At 43.9% G+C, this 22,570-nt stretch overlaps 1 protein-coding gene across 4 annotated transcripts in view; it reads left to right on the top strand.

Moving 5' to 3' along the window:
* The window catches only part of LOC110486409 (DENN domain-containing protein 4B), a 45,578-nt gene extending 32,828 nt beyond the window's left edge, over positions 1-12,750 (top strand). For 3 of the 4 annotated variants that reach the window (XM_021558010.2, XM_021558001.2, XM_021558018.2), the window contains exons 19-27: positions 3,380-3,617; positions 3,734-4,016; positions 4,166-4,446; positions 5,677-5,839; positions 5,939-6,178; positions 6,287-6,386; positions 6,480-6,645; positions 9,459-9,517; positions 9,623-12,750. In XM_021558010.2, coding sequence (XP_021413685.2) covers positions 3,380-3,617; positions 3,734-4,016; positions 4,166-4,446; positions 5,677-5,839; positions 5,939-6,178; positions 6,287-6,386; positions 6,480-6,645; positions 9,459-9,517; positions 9,623-9,768 — 1,676 coding nt within the window. In that variant the 3' untranslated portion in view covers positions 9,769-12,750. The remainder of the gene's footprint in view (positions 1-3,379; positions 3,618-3,733; positions 4,017-4,165; positions 4,447-5,676; positions 5,840-5,938; positions 6,179-6,286; positions 6,387-6,479; positions 6,646-9,458; positions 9,518-9,622) is intronic. The other variant, XM_021558025.2, reaches the window with a different exon arrangement.
* Positions 12,751-22,570: the final 9,820 nt, after the last annotated feature.

Below are 22,570 nucleotides of genomic sequence, written 5' to 3'. Positions count from 1 at the left end.
TTTAGCAAGACACCCCCAATAAAGGAGTGGTTCTGCAGGTGGTGACCAGACCACTTCTTAGTTCCTATGCTGCCTGGCTGATGTTTTGGTCACTTTTGAATGCTGGCGGTGCTTTCACTCTAGTGGTAGCATGAGACGGAGTCTACAACCCACACAAGTGGCTTAGGTAGTGCAGCTCATCCAGGATGGCACATCAATGCGAGCTGTGGCAAGAAGGTTTGATGTCTGTCAGCGTAGTGTCCAGAGCATGGAGGCGCTACCAGGAGACAGGCCAGTACATCAGGAGACGTGGAGGCCGCCGTAGGAGGGCAACAACCCAGCAGCAGGACCGCTACCTCCGCCTTTGTGCAAGGAGGAGCAGGAGGAGCACTGAGAGAGCCCTGCAAAATGACCTCCAGCAGGCCACAAATGTGCATGTGTCTGCTCAAACGGTCAGAAACAGACTCCATGAGGGTGGTATGAGGGTCCTACGTCCACAGGTGGGGGTTGTGCTTACAGCCTAACACCGTGCAGGACGTTTGGCATTTGCCAGAGAACACCAAGATTGGCAAATTCGCCACTGGCGCCCTGTGCTCTTCACAGATGAAAGCAGGTTCACACTGAGCACGTGACAGACGTGACAGAGTCTGGAGACGCTGTGGAGAACGTTCTGCTGCCTGCAACATCCTCCAGCATGACCGGTTTGGCGGTGGGTCAGTCATGGTGTAGGGTGGCATTTCTTTGGGGGGGCGCACAGCCCTCCATGTGCTCGCCAGAGGTAGCCTGACTACCATTAGGTACCGAGATGAGATCCTCAGACCCCTTGTGAGACCATATGCTGGTGCGGTTGGCCCTGGGTTCCTCCTAATGCAAGGCAATGCTAGACCTCATGTGGCTGGAGTGTGTCAGCAGTTCCTGCAAGAGGAAGGCATTGATGCTATGGACTGGCCCGCCCGTTCCCCAGACCTGAATCCAATTGAGCATATCTGGGACATCATGTCTCGCTCCATCCACCAACGCCACGTTGCACCACAGACTGTCCAGGAGTTGGCGGATGCTTTAGTCCAGGTCTGGGAGGAGATCCCTCAGGAGACCATCTGCCACCTCATCAGGAGCATGCCCAGGCGTTGTAGGGAGGTCATACAGGCACGTGGAGGCCACACACACTACTGAGCCACATGTTGACTTGTTTTAAGGACATTACATCAAAGTTGGATCAGCCTGTAGTGTGGTTTTCCACTTTAATTTTGAGTGTGACTCCAAATCCAGACCTCCATGGGTTGATAAATTTGATTTCCATTGATCATTTTTGTGTGATTTTGTTGTCAGCACATTCAAATATGTAAAGAAAAAAGTATTTAATAAGAATATTTCATTCATTCAGATCTAGGATGTGTTATTTTAGTGTTCCCTTTATTTTTTTGAGCAGTGTATAATGGCATTGAGGAGTATACCAACTCAGTCACCAGCTTCATCAACGTCATCCCCACAGTGACCATATGTACATATCCCAGCCAGAAGCCATGGATTACAGGCAACATCTGCGCCGAGTTAAATGCAGCCTTTTTCAAGAAGCAGGACACTAATCCGGATGCTTATAAGAAATCCCCCTATGCCCTCAGACGAACCATCAAACAGGCAAAGCAACAATACAGGACAAAGATTGAATCCTTCTACACCAGCTCTGACACTCGTTGGATATGGCAGGGCTGGCAAACTATTACAAACTACAAAGGGAAACCCAGCCGCGAGCTGCCCAGTGACGCGAGCCTACCAAATGGGCTAAATGCCTTTCATGCTTGCTTCAAAGCAAAAAACACTGGAGCATGCATGAGAGCACCAGCTTTTCCGGACGACTGTGTGATAACACTCTCCGTAGCCAATGTGAGCAAGACCTTTAAACGGGTCAACATTCACAAGGCCTTTGGGCCATATGGATTACCAGGACGTGTACTCAAAGCATGCACGGACCAACTGGCAAGTGTCTTGATTTACATTTTCAACCTCTCCATGACCAAGTCTGTTTCAAGCAGACCACCATAGTCCCTGTTCCCAAGAACACGAAGTTAACCTGCCTAAATGACTTCCGCCCCGTAGCACTGACGTCGGTAGCCATGAAGTACTTTGAAAGGCTGGTCATGGCTTACATCAACACCATCATCCTGGAAACCTTAGACCCACTCAAATTTGCATACTGACCCATCCGATCCACAGACAATGCAATCTCAGTTGCACTCCACACTGCCATTTCCCACCTGGACAAAAGGAACACATGTGAGAATGCTGTTCATTGACTACAGCTCAGCGTTCAACACCATAGTTCCCATAAAGCTCATCACTAAGCTAAGGACCCGGGGACTAAACACCTTCCTCTGCACCTGGATACTGGACTTCCTGACAGGCCGCCCCCAGGTGGTAAGGGTAGGCAACAACACATCTGCCACGCTGATCCTCAACACGGGGGCCGCTCAGGGGTGCATGCTTAGTCCCCTCCTGTACTCCCCGTTAACCCACAACTGCATGGCCAAGCACAAATCCAAAACCATCATTAAGTTTGCTGATGACGCAACAGTGGTAGGCCTGATCACCAACAGCGATGAAACGGCCTATAGGGAGAATGTGAGAGACATGGCAGTGTGTGTGTGAGCAAGACAAAGGAGCTGATCGTGGACTACAGGAAAAGGAGGGCATAACACTCCCCCGTTGACATCGATGGGGCTGTAGTGGAGCAGGTTGAGAGTTTCAAGTTCCTTGGTGTCTACACCACCAACAAACTATCATGGTCGAAACACACCAAGACAGTCGTGAAAAGGGCATGACACCGCCTTTTCCCCCGACGCAAACAGTGTCAGAGGAAGGCCCAAAATATGGTCAGACTCCATTTACCCAAGTCATAGACTGTTCTCTCTGCTACCACATGGCAAGCGGTACCAGAGCGCCAAGTCTAGGTCCAAAAACATCCTTAACAGCTTCTACCCCCAAGCTATAAGACTGCTGAACAATTAATCAAATGGCCACTCTGACTATTTCCATTGACACCCCCACTCCCCCTTCGTTTTTACACTGTCTATTCGCTGTTTATTATCTACGCATAGTCACTTTACCAGGACCTACATGTACAAATTACCTCGACTAACCTGAACCCCCGCACATTGACTCGGTACCGGTACCCCCAATATACAGCCTCGTTATTGTTATTTTGTTACTTTATTTAGTAAATCATTTCTTAACTCTATTTCTTTAACTACATTGTTGGTTAAGGGCTTTCGAGTAAGCATTTCACGGTATTTTGTTGTATTTGGCGCATTGGATTTGGTTTAATGTTTAATGTAACATAACACTCTCATCAAACAGCTGTGTCTGTTTGGGAACCACCCTCCTAACAATTTCCACCCCACAGAGTCTAAGCTCTCAATGAAGGCGGTGCTCCGGAACGCAGGTGCCAATGGCTGCAGCGATCCCGCCTCCCGTAAACCCCCCGTGGGGCCACGAGACACCTCCACCCCTTCTCCCTTTCCCCCTGGTGGTGTCCTGGTGCGCCGCGACCAGGTGTGCCTGTCCACCTTCTACAAAGACTGTGCCGAGATGGCCGACTCTGACCCTGACTCCAGCTGCCAGCCTGGGGAGAGAGATGGCAGGTGAGGGGGTGGAGAAGCTGGGACTGATATGTTCTGGTATGTTTTTGGATTACAGTTTGAATATCGCTTTGATATACTATTAGAGTATATCTCCCATTCCTCTGTTCTCAATGTAGGCCACCTGGGCCTAGAGACACTGTGAGCCGCAAGGCCGTGGACGAGAACTACAACAATGTGTCACCACCGAGTCGGGGCAGCCTGACGGGGAAACTGCAGCAGCTGCTCACGCCTACTCGCCATCGAGTCTCGGGGCGGCGGGCCGCCAGTGTAGACGCCCGGCGCTCGGGGGGAGAAAACGGGCCTGTGAGCCGGGTGTCAGAACAGAGACAGTCCCGAAAAGCCCAGGTGGCTGAGAGCCTACTGAAGGCTAAGGAGAGGCTCTACAATGCTACCTCTGAGGTGAGGGGACAACATGTGGGTTGTAGTGTAACTACACTGTATTGGCCATCTGATTTAGTTTACTGTGGTAAAATGCATTTGTAGATGTAGGGAGAGTTATCAAACCTGTCAAAACGTGCTTAATGTTTCTCCATCCTTTTCCTCTGTAGAGTTCTCTGTCGGTGGGGAGTGACGTTGACCTCCCTGAAACCACCAATTTGGCCTTTCCTCTCCGCAAGTCCTGGGACACCAACCAAGAGGGAGCGGGACTACAGGTGTTGATGTCGAGCTGCTCCTTGTGTCGGAGCTGTAACTCCCTGGTCTATGATGAGGAGATAATGGCCGGGTGGACGTCTGACGACTCCAACCTCAACTCCAGCTGTCCCTTCTGCTCGACCACCTTCGTCCCCCTTCTCAACGCTGAGATCTGTGACCTAGGACCCATCAGCAGGTAGGACTACTCCTCTCATCATAACATCACCCTAACGTTTGTGTGTGTCCCAAATGGCACCCTATTCCCTATATAGTGCACTACTTTTGACCAGGGCCCGTAGAAGTCAAAATCCCTTCATTTTGACTCCTATTCTTATTCAATCTGTCTATTCAGGGCCATGTACAGTCCTCACATATGTATTTGGAAAGTGAAGCTACAGTTTTACTGTTTAAATGCAAATGGTGAGGACTGTGTCATGTATGGTGAGGACTGTGTCATGTATGGTGAGGACTGTGTCATGTATGGTGAGGACTGTGTCATGTATGGAGAGGACTGTGTCATGTATGGAGAGGACTGTGTCATGTATGGAGAGGACTGTGTCATGTATGGAGAGGACTGTGTCATGTATGGAGAGGACTGTGTCATGTATGGAGAGGACTGTGTCATGTATGGAGAGGACTGTGTCATGTATGGTGAGGACTGTGTCATGTATGGTGAGGACTGTGTCATGTATGGAGAGGACTGTGTCATGTATGCAGAGGACTGTGTCATGTATGGAGAGGACTGTGTCATGTATGGAGAGGACTGTGTCATGTATGGTGAGGATTGTGTCATGTATGGTGAGGACTGTGTCATGTATGGAGAGGACTGTGTCATGTATGGTGAGGACTGTGTCATGTATGGTGAGGACTGTGTCATGTATGGTGAGGACTGTGTCATGTATGGTGAGGACTGTGTCATGTATGGAGAGGACTGTGTCATGTATGGAGAGGACTGTGTCATGTATGGTGAGGATTGTGTCATGTATGGTGAGGACTGTGTCATGTATGGAGAGGACTGTGTCATGTATGGTGAGGACTGTGTCATGTATGGTGAGGACTGTGTCATGTATGGTGAGGACTGTGTCATGTATGGTGAGGACTGTGTCATGTATGGAGAGGACTGTGTCATGTATGGAGAGGACTGTGTCATGTATGGTGAGGACTGTGTCATGTATGGTGAGGACTGTGTCATGTATGGTGAGGACTGTGTCATGTATGGAGAGGACTGTGTCATGTATGGAGAGGACTGTGTCATGTATGGAGAGGACTGTGTCATGTATGGTGAGGACTGTGTCATGTATGGTGAGGACTGTGTCATGTATGGTGAGGACTGTGTCATGTATGGAGAGGACTGTGTCATGTATGGTGAGGACTGTATGATTCTTAAACTGAATGAACGTTAGACTTTTTTATCACCCTAACAAAGCACTCACCACAGCCTGGAACGTACCAACTGGAACACGGAGGAGGAGGTGGAGAGCGCAGCCAAGCCCCCTTGTGGCCAGGAGGCCATCCTGGGTCACAACGGTGTGAGTGAGGATTCCAGTTCTGAGACCAGCAGTTATTCTGAGAGCAGCAGCGCTACCATGGTACTCTACCAACACTGGTTTATTTCTCATCTTTATCTGTTGGCTTCTGGGAAATATTCAGTCTTGCTATAACCACAGTTAACGTGTTATTGACTCCAGGGTTCATCGGTGGGCGAGTCTCCCCAGGTGACGGTGGCCTACCTGAGCCCATTGGTGCTGCGCAAGGAGCTTGAGAGCCTGCTGGAGAACGAGGGCGAGGCGGTGCTGGCACAGGGCCAGCTCCTGGACAGCCACTCCATCATCTTCTGGAACCTAGTGTGGTACTTCCATCGCCTGGGCCTGCCTAGCAACCTGCTGCAGCTGGTTCGCTCCTCACCGCTGGCCAACCAACTAGCACAGGTAACTCTGCTCCCAGGCTTCTCTTGGGGCCTAGTGATTAATTATTAGTATGTTACAATACATAATGTCCTCATTCTAATGTTGAGCTCCTGTCTGTGTGTATGTCAGACTTCAGAGAACTCAGCAGTGAGGGTGAGGCTGCTGTGGGACACACTGACCCCTGACACAGACCACTGGCCCCCCCTCTACATCCTGTGGAGGATACACAGTAAGATACACACGTTATTCACAAGGAAATACTCAGATGAGGTTAAGATCCTTTCATGAATTACATATCTCTCTCTTTCTCTCTCTCTCTCAGGTGGCGTACCCATGCGGAACCACAGCTGGCGGAGGCACAACCACCCCTTCACCCTGTCCTTCCTGGAGGAAGTGCTGCGCTGGGTCGGCATGAACGAGATACACAAGGGAATCACCCTCTTCCTGGAAACCATTGCTAAGCAACCGGGCACGCCCAAGATACAAAGGTGAGTGCAGGAAATGGCCTCTGAATCATCAGTTGTTGATTACATTTTTTGTTTGTGTGATTAATAGTGGCTTCAGAAATTATTCACACCCCTTGACTTTTTCCACGTTTTGTTGTTATACTCAGAATTTTAAATGGTTTAAATTTCAATTTTTTTGTAACTGCCCTACACACAATTCCCCATATTGGCAAAGTTTTTGGAAAATTCTACAAATTAATTAAAAATGAAAAGCTGGGCCTCCCGGGTGGCGCAGTGGTTAAGGGCTGTGCCATCAGAGACTCTGGGTTCGCGCCCAGGCTCTGTCGTAACCGGCCGCGACTGGGAGGTCCGTGGGGCGACACACAATTGGCCTAACGTCGCCCGGGTTAGGGAGGGGTTGGCCGGTAGGGATGTCCTTGTCTCATCGCGCACCAGCGACTTCTGTGGCGGGCTGGGCGCAGTGCGCGCTAACCAGGTTGCCCGGTGCACGGTGTTTCCTCCGACACATTGGTGCGGCTGGCTTCCGGGTTGGATGCGCGCTGTGTTAAGAAGCAGTGCGGCTTGGTTGGGTTGTGTATCGGAGGACGCATGACTTTCAACCTTCGTCTCTCCCGAGCCCGTACGGGAGTTGTAGCGATGAGACAAGATAGTAGCTACTAAAACAATTGGATACCACGAAATTGGGGAGAAAACAGGGTCAAATTTAAAATGAAAAAATAATAATAATGAAAAGCTGAAATGTCTTCAGTCAATAAGTATTCAATCCCTTTGTTATGGCAAGCCTAAATATACTGAACAAAAATATAAACACAACATGTAAAGTGTTGGTCCCATGTTTCATGAGCTGAAATAAACCATCCCAGAAATGATCTATATGCACAATAGCAAATTTCTCTAAAATGTTGTGCACAAATTTGTTTATATCCCTGTTAGTGAGCATTTCTCCTTTGACAAGATATGCCACACCCCTCAGGTGGATAGACTATCAAGAAGCTGATTAAACAGCATAACCACTACACAGGTGGACCTTGTGCCCAGGACAATGAAAGGCCACTCTAAAATGTGCCGTTGTCACACAACACAATGCCACAGATGTCTCAAGTTTTGAGAGAGGGTGCAATTGGTATGCTGACTGCAGGAATGTCCACTGTTGCCAGAGAATTGAATGTTAATTTCTCTACCATTAGCTGGCTCCAACATCGTTTTAGAGAATTTGGCAGTACGTCCAACCAGCCTCACAACCACATGTAACCACTCCTGCCCAGGACCTCTACCTCCACATCCGACTTCTGAGGAGTATTTCTGTCTGTAATAAAGTCCCTTTGTCGGGAAAAACTCATTCTGATTGGCTGGGCCTGGCTCCCCAGTGGGTGGGCCTATCTATAGATATGGGCCTAATTTATTTATTTCAATTGACTGATTTCCTTATATGAACTGTAACTCAGTAAAATCATTGAAATTGTTGCATGTTGTGTTTATACAGGCTAAGTTCATGAGTAAAAATGTTGAATGAATAGTGTTTAACATGATTTTTGGTACCTCATCTCTGTACCCCACACATACTGTAAGGTCCCTCAGTTGAGCAGTGAATTTTAAACACAGATTAAACAACAAAGACCAGGGAGGTTTAGCAATGCCTTGCAAACGAAGGGCACCTATTGGTAGATGGGTAAAACATTTAAAATATGACATTGATTATCCTTGATGAAGTTAATAATTACACTTTGGAAGGTGTATCAGTAAACCCAGTCACAACAAAGATACAGGCGTCCTCTCTAACTCAGTTGTCAGAGAGAAAGGAAACCACTCAGGGATTTTCCCATGAGGCCAATGGTGACTTTAAAACAGTTTGAGTTTAATGGCTGTGATAGGAAAAAACAGAGAATGGATCAACAACATTGTAGTTACTGTGCAATATTAACCTAATTGACAGAGTGAAAAGAAGGAAGCTTGTACATAATAAAAATATTCCAAAACATACATCCTATTTGCAACAAGGTTTTGAAGTAATACTGCAAAAAATGTGGCAAAGCAATTCACTTTTGTATTGAATACAAAGTGTTTTGTTTGGGGCAAATCCAACACAACACATTACTGAGTACCACTCTCCCTATTTTCAAGCATAGTGGTGGCTGCATCATGATATGGGAATGCTTGTAATCATTAAGGACTGGAGTTTTTCAGGATAAAAAAGAAACGGAAGGGAGCTAAGCACAGAGGAAAACCTGGTTGTCTGCTTTTCACCAGACACTGGGAGAGGAATTCACCTTTCAGCAGGATAATAACCTAAAACACAAGGCCAAATATACACTGGAGTTGTTTACCAAGAAGACAGTGAATGTTCTTGAGTGGCCGAGTTAGTTTTGACTTAAATCTACTTGAAAATCTATGGCAAGACCTGAAAATGGTTGTCTAGCAATGATCAGCAAACTTAACAGATCTTGAAGAATTTTGAAAAGAATGAGCAAATGTTGAACAATCCAGGTGTGGAAAGCGCTTTGAGATTTACCTAGAAAGACTCATAGCTGTAATCGCTGCCAAAAATGCTTCTACAAAGTATTGACTCAGGGGTATGAATACTTATGAAAATGAGATTTCTGTATTTAATTTTCAATATATTGGCAAACATTTCTAAACATGGTTTCAGTTTGTCATTATTGGGTATTGTGTGTAGATGGGTGAAAAAAATCAATTTAATCCATTTTGACTTCAGGCTGTAACACAACATAATGTGGAAGAAGTCGAGGGGTATGAATACTCTACTTTGTCAAGGCAATGTTTTGGTTATGTGATTGCACAATTGTGATCGATAGTACTTTGTGTTGTTTGTCCAGGAGTCTGTACAGAGAGATGCTCTTCCTCACGCTGGCTGCCATGGGTAGAGATCACGTTGGTAAGCAGCCTTTTTAAGACACTTTAAACACAGTTGGAGTACTAGAACTTCACTATAGTTTCAAACCAACCAGGCTTATTGCTTACACCACTTTCTGTCTTTTAGCTGCGTTTGATAAGAAATACAAGGCTGCGTACCAACGGCTGAGTGGCTCCTTGGGGCGCGGGGAGCTCCGCAGGAAGCGAGCCCAACCACCCAGCCCCAAGGCTGTGGACTGCAGACGGAGCTTCCTGCTGCCCCTCGAGTGCTGATACCACCTCCTGGTACCTGCAGGCCTGCAGCCTCCACCCACTCCAATCCAGATCCACCCCCATCGCTGCTGCCTCCGCTCCCTCGGAACACTGATACCCAGCTGCCAAGAAGAGTGGATGAGAAAAGCTAGACAGAAAACAACAGACAGAAAATTCTGCCTTCACCTTTCACTTTGGACTTATTTGCTCTGCTGCCCCTAGCACAGCCTGGCCACACTATAAAAGCCCCCCAACTGTGCAACTGTACCTCACTGTCCTTGTTTGTGTGAACCAGATATCTACATTTGACCTTCATTCATTTTCATTGTGCAACTGGACTTTGGACCGCTTCCTCAACAACTAAACACAACCCTCTCGGCCTATAGTTTAGCTACAGGGATTATTGGACCTGGTACTGTACATACAACCCAGCCCCCTTGGACTTTGCTCATTGCTCGTATATACATGGTCTCTGCCTCACCAATATAACTCATACTGGTTTGTAGGTCATAAACCATGCATTTCATATGTATGCAATTTGTAAGGAATATTACCGACCTGCAATCTATGCATTCAGTGTGAACATATTCTATAACTTGCATTGCTTTGCTTTCAGACAGAAAATCTCATAAGAGTGGGAGATGTCTAGTGATTCTTGATGTGATGGGAAGTGCCAATATCATCGAACTGTAACATACATTACATTGCAAGGGTACATGCCAATCACTCACAGTCAGTCAAAACTCAGTCAGTCAAAACTTTTAGGCATTTCATGCCTCTCTTGCTATTTTTCACTCTCTGGAAAGAATTCTGTCAACTGGACATTGGTGGTAAAGACTAACTTTGGGATGAGACCGCTTCAGCAAGTCTCAGCCAATCCAAACGAGGATGTTTACTCTGGGAGAGGGGGTTGTTGATTATTGACTTTGGGAGGAATATGTCAACTCTGGGAGAGAATTATGTCAACTAAAAAAGGATGTCGACTGGGAAAGGATGATGTCAAACCTGGGAGAGGATTATGCCAACTCCGGAAATTATGTCAACTCTGGGAAAGGATGATGTCAAACCTGGGAGAGGATGATGTCAACTCCGGAAAAGATGTCAACTCTGGGAAAGGAGGATGTCGACTTGGAAAGGATGTTGTTTCCTATTGATTTTAGGAGATGATGTTAACTCGGTTTTGGGAGCAGATGGTAGCAGTGTGGATCAGCAATGTAATGGTTTGATCGCTATCGCTATGGTTTCCTTAGTGTGTGTTTTCCAGCTCATGGTGTGGAATGGAGCTATGGTCAAACTTTGGGTAAGGCAGGAAATAGCCTATGTAGAATCGCCAGAAAATGCAAACATCCAGTTTTCAGGGATACAGTATTTTCGGAAGTGGGAACTCTGCACAGGCATCTCTATGCCTGCAACATTATGTTAGGCAGGAAGTGGAGAGAGGGTGTGACTGGGAACAGACATTGACAGTCAAGGATAATCCACAAGTCACAACCAGGAAGGACTTTTCATACACGGACACACATGCATATCGCATACAAGATTTATCAGTTGTATTGTGTCTTTAATTCCCTGTACTGTTCTTGTGAATTCGAAGTGTGATTGGGGGTTCTCAGTTAGGTATTTGTACCAGAAAAGTGGCTGACAGAAGAAACAAGTAAGAACGTGTGGAAGGGGGGTTTATTATGGTATGTACGATGTCATGTGTTTTCTCACGTTTTGTGCTTATTTACCTCACCTCTTTTCCCATGTTAAACGGGAGTGATTTGTCTGGGAGGATGGTCCACAAGGAATGACTGTGATGGATCTTTAGTCACACATCACCAATTTTTCATTTACCACAGTTATTCACCACACATTTAGGCAGTATGTTATGGATTGTTGGCAGAGATTAAAGAACTTCAGAAGATCCACTTGAGAGGAAGGTACTTCACCGTGGAGCCCATACTTACCTACTAGCTTCTTGTTTCCATGTACAATACCTGTGAGGCCTTCCCCTCATAGTTTAACCCTTTATTTGTTCAGCTTTGTATATGAAAGCATATCAATTGCACAACAGATTTTTCATTTTCTTTCAATTTCATGTCACACTGTTAAATACCTCTGTTACCGTCATACCTTGTTTTTGTTCTTGCAGTGTTATATAGCAGCGTCACGAGAGAATACCTTGTGTTCTGCCTTTGAAGATTGTGTGAGTGACATAAATTATTGTCCCACCTGGGGAGTAATGCTGTAATTACAACTAGGGATGTGAAGTTGTATGGAGAACAATTTTCATATCTCATATTTTAGTCTTAACCTTAGGGTGAGAGATTTCAGATGCCACTGATATCATTGTGTGATAATGTACCCATATATCATTAAAGTACAAGAGAGACATTGTTTGCACACAGCCATCCAGTCAACAGGGACATACAGACTGGAGCAAAGTATTGAGCATTCTCAACCAGTAGAGGGCAGTAGGGCATACAGAGTCCAGTTCTAGCCATTGGCAGTGGAATTGGGCTTGAACAGGCTAAGGCAACCCTGGTCTTTAGTAATAACATGGTGGGAACCTGTTTATTCAAATGACCTATCAGTGGTCATAACGTAAAGGAGACCCAAGACAGAATGCTGTTTAAAAGCTAAGACTGAGTTATCATCAGCGTCTCAAATTACACCCTATTTGGCTCTGGTCAAAAGTAGTGAACTGTATGGCTAGTAGGTTGATAAAATGGTGTATAATTTAAGATTTCCCAGCCCAGAGTTAGATAAAAAAATAATGGAGGTAGATTTGTTCCCCAACGTAGGCAATATTACATTTTATGGCTGCTATTTCAATGCATCTGACTGCAAGTGAATATAAGGGACATTTATATTGTCTGTTCTTTTATTGGTCAAGTGAGCAAAGGAATGAAGGAGATCTGTATTTAAAATATATTGTGTTTGCTGTTGTAATTTATATGGATGTGACTTCAGTTGTAAATGTCTTGTTTTATAGAAGAAAATATACAGATTCCCCAAAGCTCAGTTTTCTTGTGATTTAATGTACAGTATGATTTTCTCTATGCCTAACAATAGTATTAGAGCTGCTCTAAATTACATCCCCAAATAGTATTCTCTGATCCATCTTTGAAAAGCTTTCAGGCTAGATAAAGCCGCAAATATTGTTCAATTGTGTGTATATTACAAACGTGTGTGTGTGTGTGTGTGTGTATGTATATATGTGTGTGTGTATATGTGTGTGTATATGTATGTGTATGTATGTATGTATGTATGTATGTATGTATGTATGTATATATATATATATAAGTAAAATCACACAGTGAGTGAAAAAAGTATTTGATCCCCTGCTGATTTTGTACATTTGCCCACTGACAAAGAAATGATCCGTCTATAATTTTAATGGTGGGTTTATTTGAACAGTGAGAGACAGAATAACAACAACAAAATCCAGAAAACCGCATGTCAAAAAAAAAATGTTATAAATTGATTTGCATTTTAATGAGGGAAATAAGTATTTGACCCCCTCTCAATCAGAAAGATTTCTGGCTCCAAGGTGTCTTTTATACAGGTAACGAGCTGAGATTAGGAGCACACTTTTAAAGGGAGTGCCTCTAATCTCAGCTTGTTACCTGTATAAAAGACACCTGTCCACAGAAGCAATCAATATTGCAATCAGATTCCAAAGAGCTCTCCAAGGATATCAGGGACAAGATTGTAGACCAACACAAGGCTGGAATGGGCTACAAGACCATCGCCAAGCAGCTTGGTGACAACAGTTGCTGTGATTATTCGCAAATGGAAGAAACACAAAATAACTGTCAATCTCCCTCGGCCTGGGGGCTCCGTGCAAGATCTCACCTCGTGGAGATGCAATGATCATGAGAACGGTGAGGAATCAGCCCAGAACTACACAGGAGGATCTTGTCAATGATCTCAAGGCAGCTGGAACCATAGTCACCAAGAAAACAATTGGTAACACACTACGCTGTGAAGGACTGAAATCCTGCAGCGCCCGCAAGGTCCCCCTGCTCAAGAAAGCACATATACATGTTCATTGGAAAACTTCAATGGGCATCTGAATGATTCAGAGGACAACTGGGTGAAAGTGTTGTAGTCAGATGAGACCAAAATGGAGCTCTTTGGCATCAACTCAACACAACGTGTTTGGAAGAGGAATGCTGCCTTTGACCACAAGAACTCCATCCCCACCGTCAAACATGGAGGTGGAAACATTATGCTTTGGGGATGTTTTTCTGCTAAGGGGACAGGACAACTTCACCGCATCAAAGGGACGATGGACGGGGCCATGTACTGTCTAATCTTGGGTGAGAACCTCCTTCCCTCAGCCAGGACATTGAAAATGGGTCGTGGATGGGTATTCCAGCATGACAATGACCCAAAACACACGGCCAAGGCAACAGAGGAGTGGTTCAAGAAGAAGCACATTAAGGTCCTGGAGTGACCTAGCCTGTCTCCGGACCTTAATCCCATAGAAAACCTGTGGAGGGACCTGAAGGTTCGAGTTGCTAAATATCAGCCTCAACCTTAATGACATGGAGACGATCTGCAAAGAAGAGTGGGACAAAATCCCTCCTGAGATGTGTGCAAACCTGGTGGCCAACTACAAGAAACATCTGACCTCTGATTGCCAACAAGGGTTTTGCCACCAAGTACTAAGTCATGTTTTGCAGAGGAGTCAAATACTTATTTCCCTCATTAAAATGCAAAGAAATGTATAACATTTTTAACATGTGTTTTTCTGGATTTTGTTGTTGTTATCCTGTCTCTCACTGTTCAAATAAACCTACCATTAAAATTATAGACTGATCACTTCTTTGTCAGTGGGCAAACGTACAAAATCAGCAGAGGATCAAATACTTTTTTTCCCTCACTGTGTATATATTAATAGTCAAAAGTTTGGACACACCTACTCATTTTATTTGGACTGTTTTCTACATTGTAGAATAATAGTGAAGACATCAGAATTATGGAATCATGTAGCAACCAAACAAGTGTTAAACTGCTCCCGAGTGGAGCAGCGGTCTAAGGCACTGCATCTCAGTGGAAGAGGTGTCACTACAGTCCCTGGTTTTGATTCCAGGCTATATCACATCTGGCTGTGATTGGGAGTCCCATAGGGCAGCGCACCGGTTTGCTTTAAAATTGTATTTGTATGGAATTTCTTTCCTTAATGCGTTTGAGCCAATCAGTTGTGTTGTGACAAGGTAGGGATGGTATACAGAAGACAGCCCTATTTGGTAAAATACCATATTACGGCAAGAACAGCTCAAATAAGCAATGAGAAATGACAGTCCATCATTACTATAAGACATGAAGGCCAGTCAATCCAGAAAATGTCAAGACCTTTTGAAGTTTCTTGAAGTGCAGTTGCAAAAACCTTCAAGAGCTATGATGAAACTGGCTCTCATGAGGAATGCCACAGGAAAGGAAAACACAGAGCTACCTCTGCTGCAGAGGATAAGTTCGTTAGAGTTAACTGCACCTCAGAAATGGTAGCCCAAAAAATAAGTGCTTCACAGAGTTCGAGTAACAGACACATCTCAACATCAACTGTTCAGAGGAGACTGCGTGAATCAGGCTTTCATGGTCAATTCCTGCAAAGAAACCACTATTAAAGGATAAGGAGAAGAGACTGGCTTGGGCGAAGAAACACGAGCAATGGACATTAGACCGGTGGAAATCTGTCCTGGCCTCCACAATCACCCGGCCACAACCCAGTTAAGATGGTTTGGGATGAGTTGGACCGCAGAGTGAAGGAAAAGCAGCCAAAAAGTGCTCACCGTATGTGGGAACTATGTATAGTCAGTATGAGATCATCATATCCTGCATAAGGTTAGGTAGCGGTGTCATCGTACAGTAAAGCTCTGTCTGATCTACATTGCACAGTAGTTGTAACAGCCCAGTGGGGTATACATTCCAAACCAATTAATCTGGTCCAGTTGCCATGGACCTTTTTATTCCACAGTCAGTATAAGTCAGTACATGACACCTTTATTTCAAGAACAATATCTCAAAGTGGTCTTTTTTCCCTGGCGGTTGGGCACGAAATGTGTTGGGGTTGTTTTGCCCCTGTTTTTTTGGTCTTCTTTAAACGCCTCAGCTTGTTTATTTTCTGACGACGTACTATTCCATGGAATGGAATGTAGTTTCTGGTACATTGTGTAGTCAAGGACAAGTCTGCTGCAGGAAACAGTGTTTTTCTAAAATGTAAACAGGGAAAAGACAAAGGTGGGGAAGCAAATAATCTTCATCTTTATCTCTACTCTTCTCCTCCGTCCTTGTAGAGAGGAATGGTGTAAAAATCTGAGCCGTATGCATGCAGTGAGAGGAGGTCTTGCCAGGCCAGCTCAGATTAGACCACTGTGATCGTCACTATGTGAAACCCTAAACCCCATTATGTGGCTAATAGGATAAAGCTTCGCCACTGCTGGGCGGACAATGAGCTACAAAGGGTTCTCAAAACAGCCATGCTTACTGCACACTGTTTAACCACAGAGGCCTGGGAATAACTCTATTAGTCTCTGTATGCACACTATGGAGGATAAGATTCACATTTGCCATTTTCTCTTGGGTGAAATATCATAGGCTATAAGCTGATGTACCTGTAGGGTAAGATTACTGATTCACATCATCTGATGCATTACAGGTTGAAAGTCATGATGTCATCATGTCAGTTTGTTGAGTGTTGAGCATCCCTGTAATTTGAATGTTGAATCCTAAGTAACTTCATTCTGAAGCGCTGAATTTCTTTAATTTGTGATCACATATACAGAAGTGTATGTGCTACAAAATATGAATTTGACCAATTTAAGTAATATATGAGGTTAGGTGTTTTGTTCTTAAAGTAACTGCATCATACAGAGGTTTATTGTCAATGAGGGATATTTGAGTGATGTTGTACAGTATAGCCTGATCGGCTTTACTACAAGTCTACAAAACATTATGTACACATTGACACCATATGATACTTGCAGTATGTAGATTTAAACATACTGGGCTCAGCAGATGAAGGTACATTTTCAGTAAGAACTGATTTAATGGTGGTGAGAAGAACCAGGGTGATTATGAGAAATCACAAAAGCTGCTTTTAGACAGGCAGCGCAATTCTGATATTTATTTTCCACTAATTGGTCTTTTGACCAATCAGATCAGCTCTGAAAAAGAGCTGATGTGAAAGATCTGATGTGATTGGTCAAATACCATTTAGTGGGGGAAAAATATCAGAATTGGGCTGCCTAATGAGTTAGCTATGAAAATCACAAGGAGGGGGAGGGGGGACAGAGGGAGGACTATGTCTATACCCTTTCAAAGAACCTGGAATGGGTAGACATGTTTTGTCTCTTTCTCTCTGACTCTGCATGTATATATCTCAGGACATTCCCAGTTGGACCAGACCCCTGATTATATATTGTTTTTCATGTCCTCTAACCTTTCCATCTCCCTAGCAACTTTAATGGCCAGATTAGGAGAATGTATGATATGAGATGCTGATACAGCTGTAGTATAGGTTTAACGAGCCCATGGGGGACAGTTGATTGATGCTGTCCAGTGTAATTGGCAAGCATGACCACCTTCACTCCCTTACCAGACTGTGTAAAACATTATATTTGGTGTTCAAGATGTGTAAAAAATAAATAAATAAATGAGGACTACATTGTATGGTGAGTTTAATAAAGTTGTACTGTGGGTGGGGAGCATGGGAACATAAGCTTGATTATAGAGTAGGATGAGTGACCAGATGATCACATCATTTTTGATGGTTTAATGATGGTGAGAACCAGGGGGATTAGGATAGGAACAGTCACTGAGCTACTTACTAATGAGCTAGTTAAGAAGATAAAAAACTGTGTGTGTAGGTAGGATCTATGCCTCTTCCCTCAGATGGCTAAAAAACATGCATCTCATTCTCCTCCCAGATCCTTGTTTTGCATGTTGATATCTCCCTCATAATAGACCAGGCCATTCCCACTTGGACCGATCCCCAATTAGATCCCTTTATATGAACAGAAGACCACCTAATGAATAGCACGCTGCTACTAGCCTGTTGTTCTCTCTTAAGAGGGGTGCGTATTGTGTGTGTTAGGGGGGCTGATGCCTGTTAATTGGCTGGTCTGTCCTGCTGTGAGCCGCACCGCATTCCAACAGCTTGGGTAATGGAGCCCCTTCCTTTACAACTCCATAGTGAGGACCGTTGGGGCAGAGGGTGGCTGAATGTGTTTTTCTATTTAAACATTCGTTATTGTACCCAAGGTTGAGAACTTCTTTGAGGCTGGTGGAGTTGAGACGATGAGATGATTTGAGTTGGTGAATGGTCTTCATTGAACAGACCTTCAACTTGCTTGTAGCTACTATGACTGTGTTTTTAGTAAAGCTGCAGTACAATATTTTATTTTTAATTTTTTTATTTCACCTTTATTTAACCAGGTAGGCTAGTTGAGAACAAGTTCTCATTTACAACTGCGACCTGGCCAAGATAAAGCATAGCAGTATATGCTTCCCCTTCTCATCATCACAAATCCATTTTTTTAGGGGAGAAAAAAAACACCAAACATGATGACAAATACATACCTATGTTGTAATTTCATGTTAAATGTTCTTACTTCACTACCTGTATGGGTGACACTTTACTTGACACCCAGTGCCATAACACGTTATGACACGGTCATAACGATGTCATAATATGGTCATAACACTGTCATGACCCATATATTTACACCTGTTGTGACATATATTGTGTTATTTTATGGCTGGTTTTGACACCTGCGTACAGTGAGAGTGTCAAAACCCACATTTATACAAATGAGTTTTTCCCTTGCTAACAAGTTTCCTTTCGTTTGAAAGTTTGTTTCTTAAATGCTTTGTTGTTGTTGTGAGGAATTCTTCACAGTGATGTTTTTTTTCATCATATTTTAAATAGCTTGTAGAAAATACACTTTATGACACTGTCATGAAGCATTATCCCCAACTCCATTTGCAGAAATGCAACCCCATCTTGCAAGGAACCTCCCCGTGCTTCACTGTTGCCTGCCGACACTCATTTGTGTACTGCTCTCCAGCCCTTCAGTGAACAAACTGCCTTCTGCTACAGCCAAATATTTCAAAATTTGACTCATCAGTCCAGAGCACCTGCTGCCATTTTTCTGCAACCCAGTTCCTATGTTTTTGTGCATAGTTGAGTCGCTTGGCCTTGTTTCCATGTCGGAGGTATGGCTTTTTGGCCGCAAGTCTTCTATGAAGGCCACTTCTGAACAGTAGATGGGTGTACCAGGTTCCCACTGTTTTCTGCCAATTCTGAGCTGATAGTACTGCTGGACATCTCATGATTGCGAACGGAAGTAAGCATGATGTGTCTTTCATCTGCTGAAGTAAGTTTCTTTGGCCGACCACTGCGTCTACGATCCTCAACGTTGTCCGTTTCTTTGTGCTTCTTTAAAAGAGCTTTGGCAGCACATCTGGAAACCCCTGTCTGCCTTGACATTTCAGCCTGGGAGAGATCTTGCTGACGCAATATAACTACCTTGTGTCTTGTTGCTGTGCTCAGTCTTGCCATGGTGTATGACTTTAGACAGTAAACTGTCTTCAGCAACCTCACCTTGTTAGCTGAGTTTGGCTGTTCCTCACCCAGTTGTATTCCTCCTACACAGCTGTTTCTGTTTCAGTTAATGATTGTGTTTCAACCTACATGTTGGATTGATGATCGTTGGCACCTGTTTGGTGTACTTGTTTAATTATACACCTGACTATATGCCTAGCAAACCTCTGACTTTGTGCAAGTGTACCTACATGAATTGATGCTGTTTTGAAGGAAAAGGGTGGTCAAACAAAAATATGGATTTGATTAAATTGTTCTACTCTTCACTCACTTTGCATTTAGTTAATTGATGAATATAATCTATTAACACATCCGTTTTTGAAAGCATTCTTACTTTACAGCATCTTTTTCACACCTGCCTAAAACTTTTGCATGGTACTACTGTATGTCACAACAGGTCTAAATATATATGTGTGGGGTGCCAGGATAATAACCTCTGACTCAGTGGGATCAAGACAAAGGAGATGATCGTGGACTACATGAAAAAGAGGGCCGAGCACGCCCCTATTCTCATCGACGGGGCTGTAGTGGAGCAGGTTGAGAGCTTCAAGTTCCTTGGTGTCCACATCACCAACGAACTATCATGGTCCAAGCACACCAAGACAGTCATAAAGAGGGCACAACAACGCCAATTCCTCCTCAGGAGACTGAAAAGATTTGGCATGGGTCCTCAGATCCTCAAAAAGCTCTACAGCTGCACCATCAAGAGCATCCTGACTTGTTGCATCATGGCCTGGTATGGCAACTGCTCAGCCTCCGACCACAAGGCACTACAGAGGGTAGTGCGTATGGCCCAGTACATCACTAGGGCCAAGTTTCCTGCCATCCACCCACCCTAGTCATAGACTGTTCACTCTGTTACCACACGGCAAGCAGTACCAGAGCACCAAATCTAGGTCCAAAAGGCTTCTTAACAGCTTCTACCCCAAGCCATAAGACTGCTGAATAATTCATCAAATGGCGACCTGGACTATTTGTGTTGCATTTCTTTTCTTTTTTCTTTCTTTATTTTTTACTTTAGTTTATTTTAGTAAATACTTTAACACTTATTTTTCTTAAAACGGCATTGTTGGTTAATGGCTTGTAAGTAAGCATTTTACTGTATGGTCTACACCTGTTGCATTTGGCACATGTGACAAATAACATTTGATTTGATATGTCATGACAGTCTTATGACTATATTATAACAGGTTATGTCAGCTGTTATGACATGACATGACATGGTTATGACCGTGTCATAACATACTATGATGCTGGGTGTTAAGTTAAGTGTTAACATATAGGAATATATATATATATATATATATATATATATATATATATATATATATATATATATATATATATACGGTGCATTTGGAAAGTATTCAGACACCTTCACTTTTCCACATTTTGTTATGTCACAGCATTATTCTAAAATGTATGAAATTGTTTGATTTTCTTCATCAATCTACACATAATACCCCATAATTACAAAGGAAAAACAGGTTTTTAGAAATGTTTGCTAATGTATTAAAAATAAAAAACTGAAATATTACATTTACACAAGTAGTCAGAGCCTTTACTCATACTTTGTTGAAGCACCTTTGGCAGCGATTACAGCCTCGAGTCCCTTAGGTATGACGCTACAAGCTGGGCACACCTGTTTTTGGGGAGTTTCTCTCATTATTCTCTGCAGATCCACTCCTGCGTTGTCTTGGCTGTGTGCTTAGGGTCGTTGTCCTGTTGGAAGGTGAACCTTCACCCCAGTCTGAGGTCCTGAGCGCTCTGGAACAGGTTTTCATCAAGGATCTCTGTACTTTCCTTTGTTCATCTTGCCCTCGATCCTGACTAGTCTCCCAGTCCCTGCCGCTGAAAAACATCCACACAGCATTATTCTGGCACCACCATGCTTCACCGTAGGGATGGTTCCAGGTTTCCTCCAGATGTGACGCTTGGCATTCAGGCCAAAGAGTTCAATCTTGTTTCTCGTGGTCTGAGGGTCCTTTAGGTGACTTTTGTCAAACTCCAGGCAGGCTGTCATGTGCTTTTAGTGAGGAGTGGCTTCAGTCTGGCCACTCTACCATAAATGCCTGATTGGTGGAGTGCTGGAGAGATGGTTGTCCTTCTGGAAGGTTCTCCCATCTCCACAGAGGAACTCTAGAGCTCTGTCAGAGTGGCCATCGGGTTCTCCCTGACCAAGGCCCTTCTCCCCCGATTGCTCAGTTTGGCCGGGCTCTATGAAGTGTTTTGGTGGTTCCAAACTTCTTCCATTGAAGAATGATGGAAGCCACTGTGTTCTTGGGGACATTCAAGGCTGCAGAAATGTGCTGGTACCTTTCCCCAGATCGATGCCTCGACACAATCCTGCCTCGGCGCTCTACCGACAATTCCTTCGACCTCAAAAACCTTGGTTTTTGCTCTGACATGCTCTGTCAACTGTGGAACCTTAAATAGACAGGTGTATGCCTTTCCAAATCATGTATAATCAATTGAATTTACCACAGGTGGACTCCAATCAAGTTGTAGAAACATCTCAAGGATGGTCCATGGAAACAGGCTGCACCTGAGCTCAATTTTGTATCCCACAGCAAGGGTCTGAATACTTATGTAATTAAGGTATTTCTGTTTTTTAAAATTTTTATACATTTGCATACATTTCTAAACCTGTTTTTGCTTTCTCATTATTGAGTATTGTGTGGAAATTGGTGAGGAACATTTTTTATTTAATCAATTTTAGAATAAAGCTGTAACGTAAGCTGTAACATTTTAATGTGGAAAAGTCAAGGGGTCTAAATACTTTCTGAATGCACTGTATATATATATATATATATATATATATATATATATATATATATATATATATTTTTTTTTTAAATAAAAATTTTAACAGATGCTCACAATGTAATTTGGAAAGTGGTTACTGGAGTACCAGTAACATTGTCATTCCCAGCACCTCCACAACTGACAGCAATAACCACTATAACAGCATTAAAGTGTATGTATAGAGTTGTAGGTTGAGAATATAATGATGATGACCTGCATATTAAGACAACATTTTGTTTTTGGAGCTTCTATATAGCAGGTCCCCTCAAGTGATGCTTTGGGGTGCAGAAGGGGCCACCCCTTTTGACTGGCCCCCATCCTGCCATTGGCTCGTTTACATGCCCCAGTCTCCGCTGGCCAGTTCTATTGTTGTATCAGTGTCCATTCATTGACCGGGATGTCAGCGGGGACAACAATACCTTA

The sequence above is a fragment of the Oncorhynchus mykiss genome, chromosome 2, assembly GCF_013265735.2.
Source record: "Oncorhynchus mykiss isolate Arlee chromosome 2, USDA_OmykA_1.1, whole genome shotgun sequence".
Taxonomy (NCBI): Eukaryota; Metazoa; Chordata; class Actinopteri; order Salmoniformes; family Salmonidae; genus Oncorhynchus; species Oncorhynchus mykiss.
The sequence above is the reverse complement of the archived record's forward strand: the minus strand, read 5'-3'. Positions and strand labels throughout refer to the sequence as shown.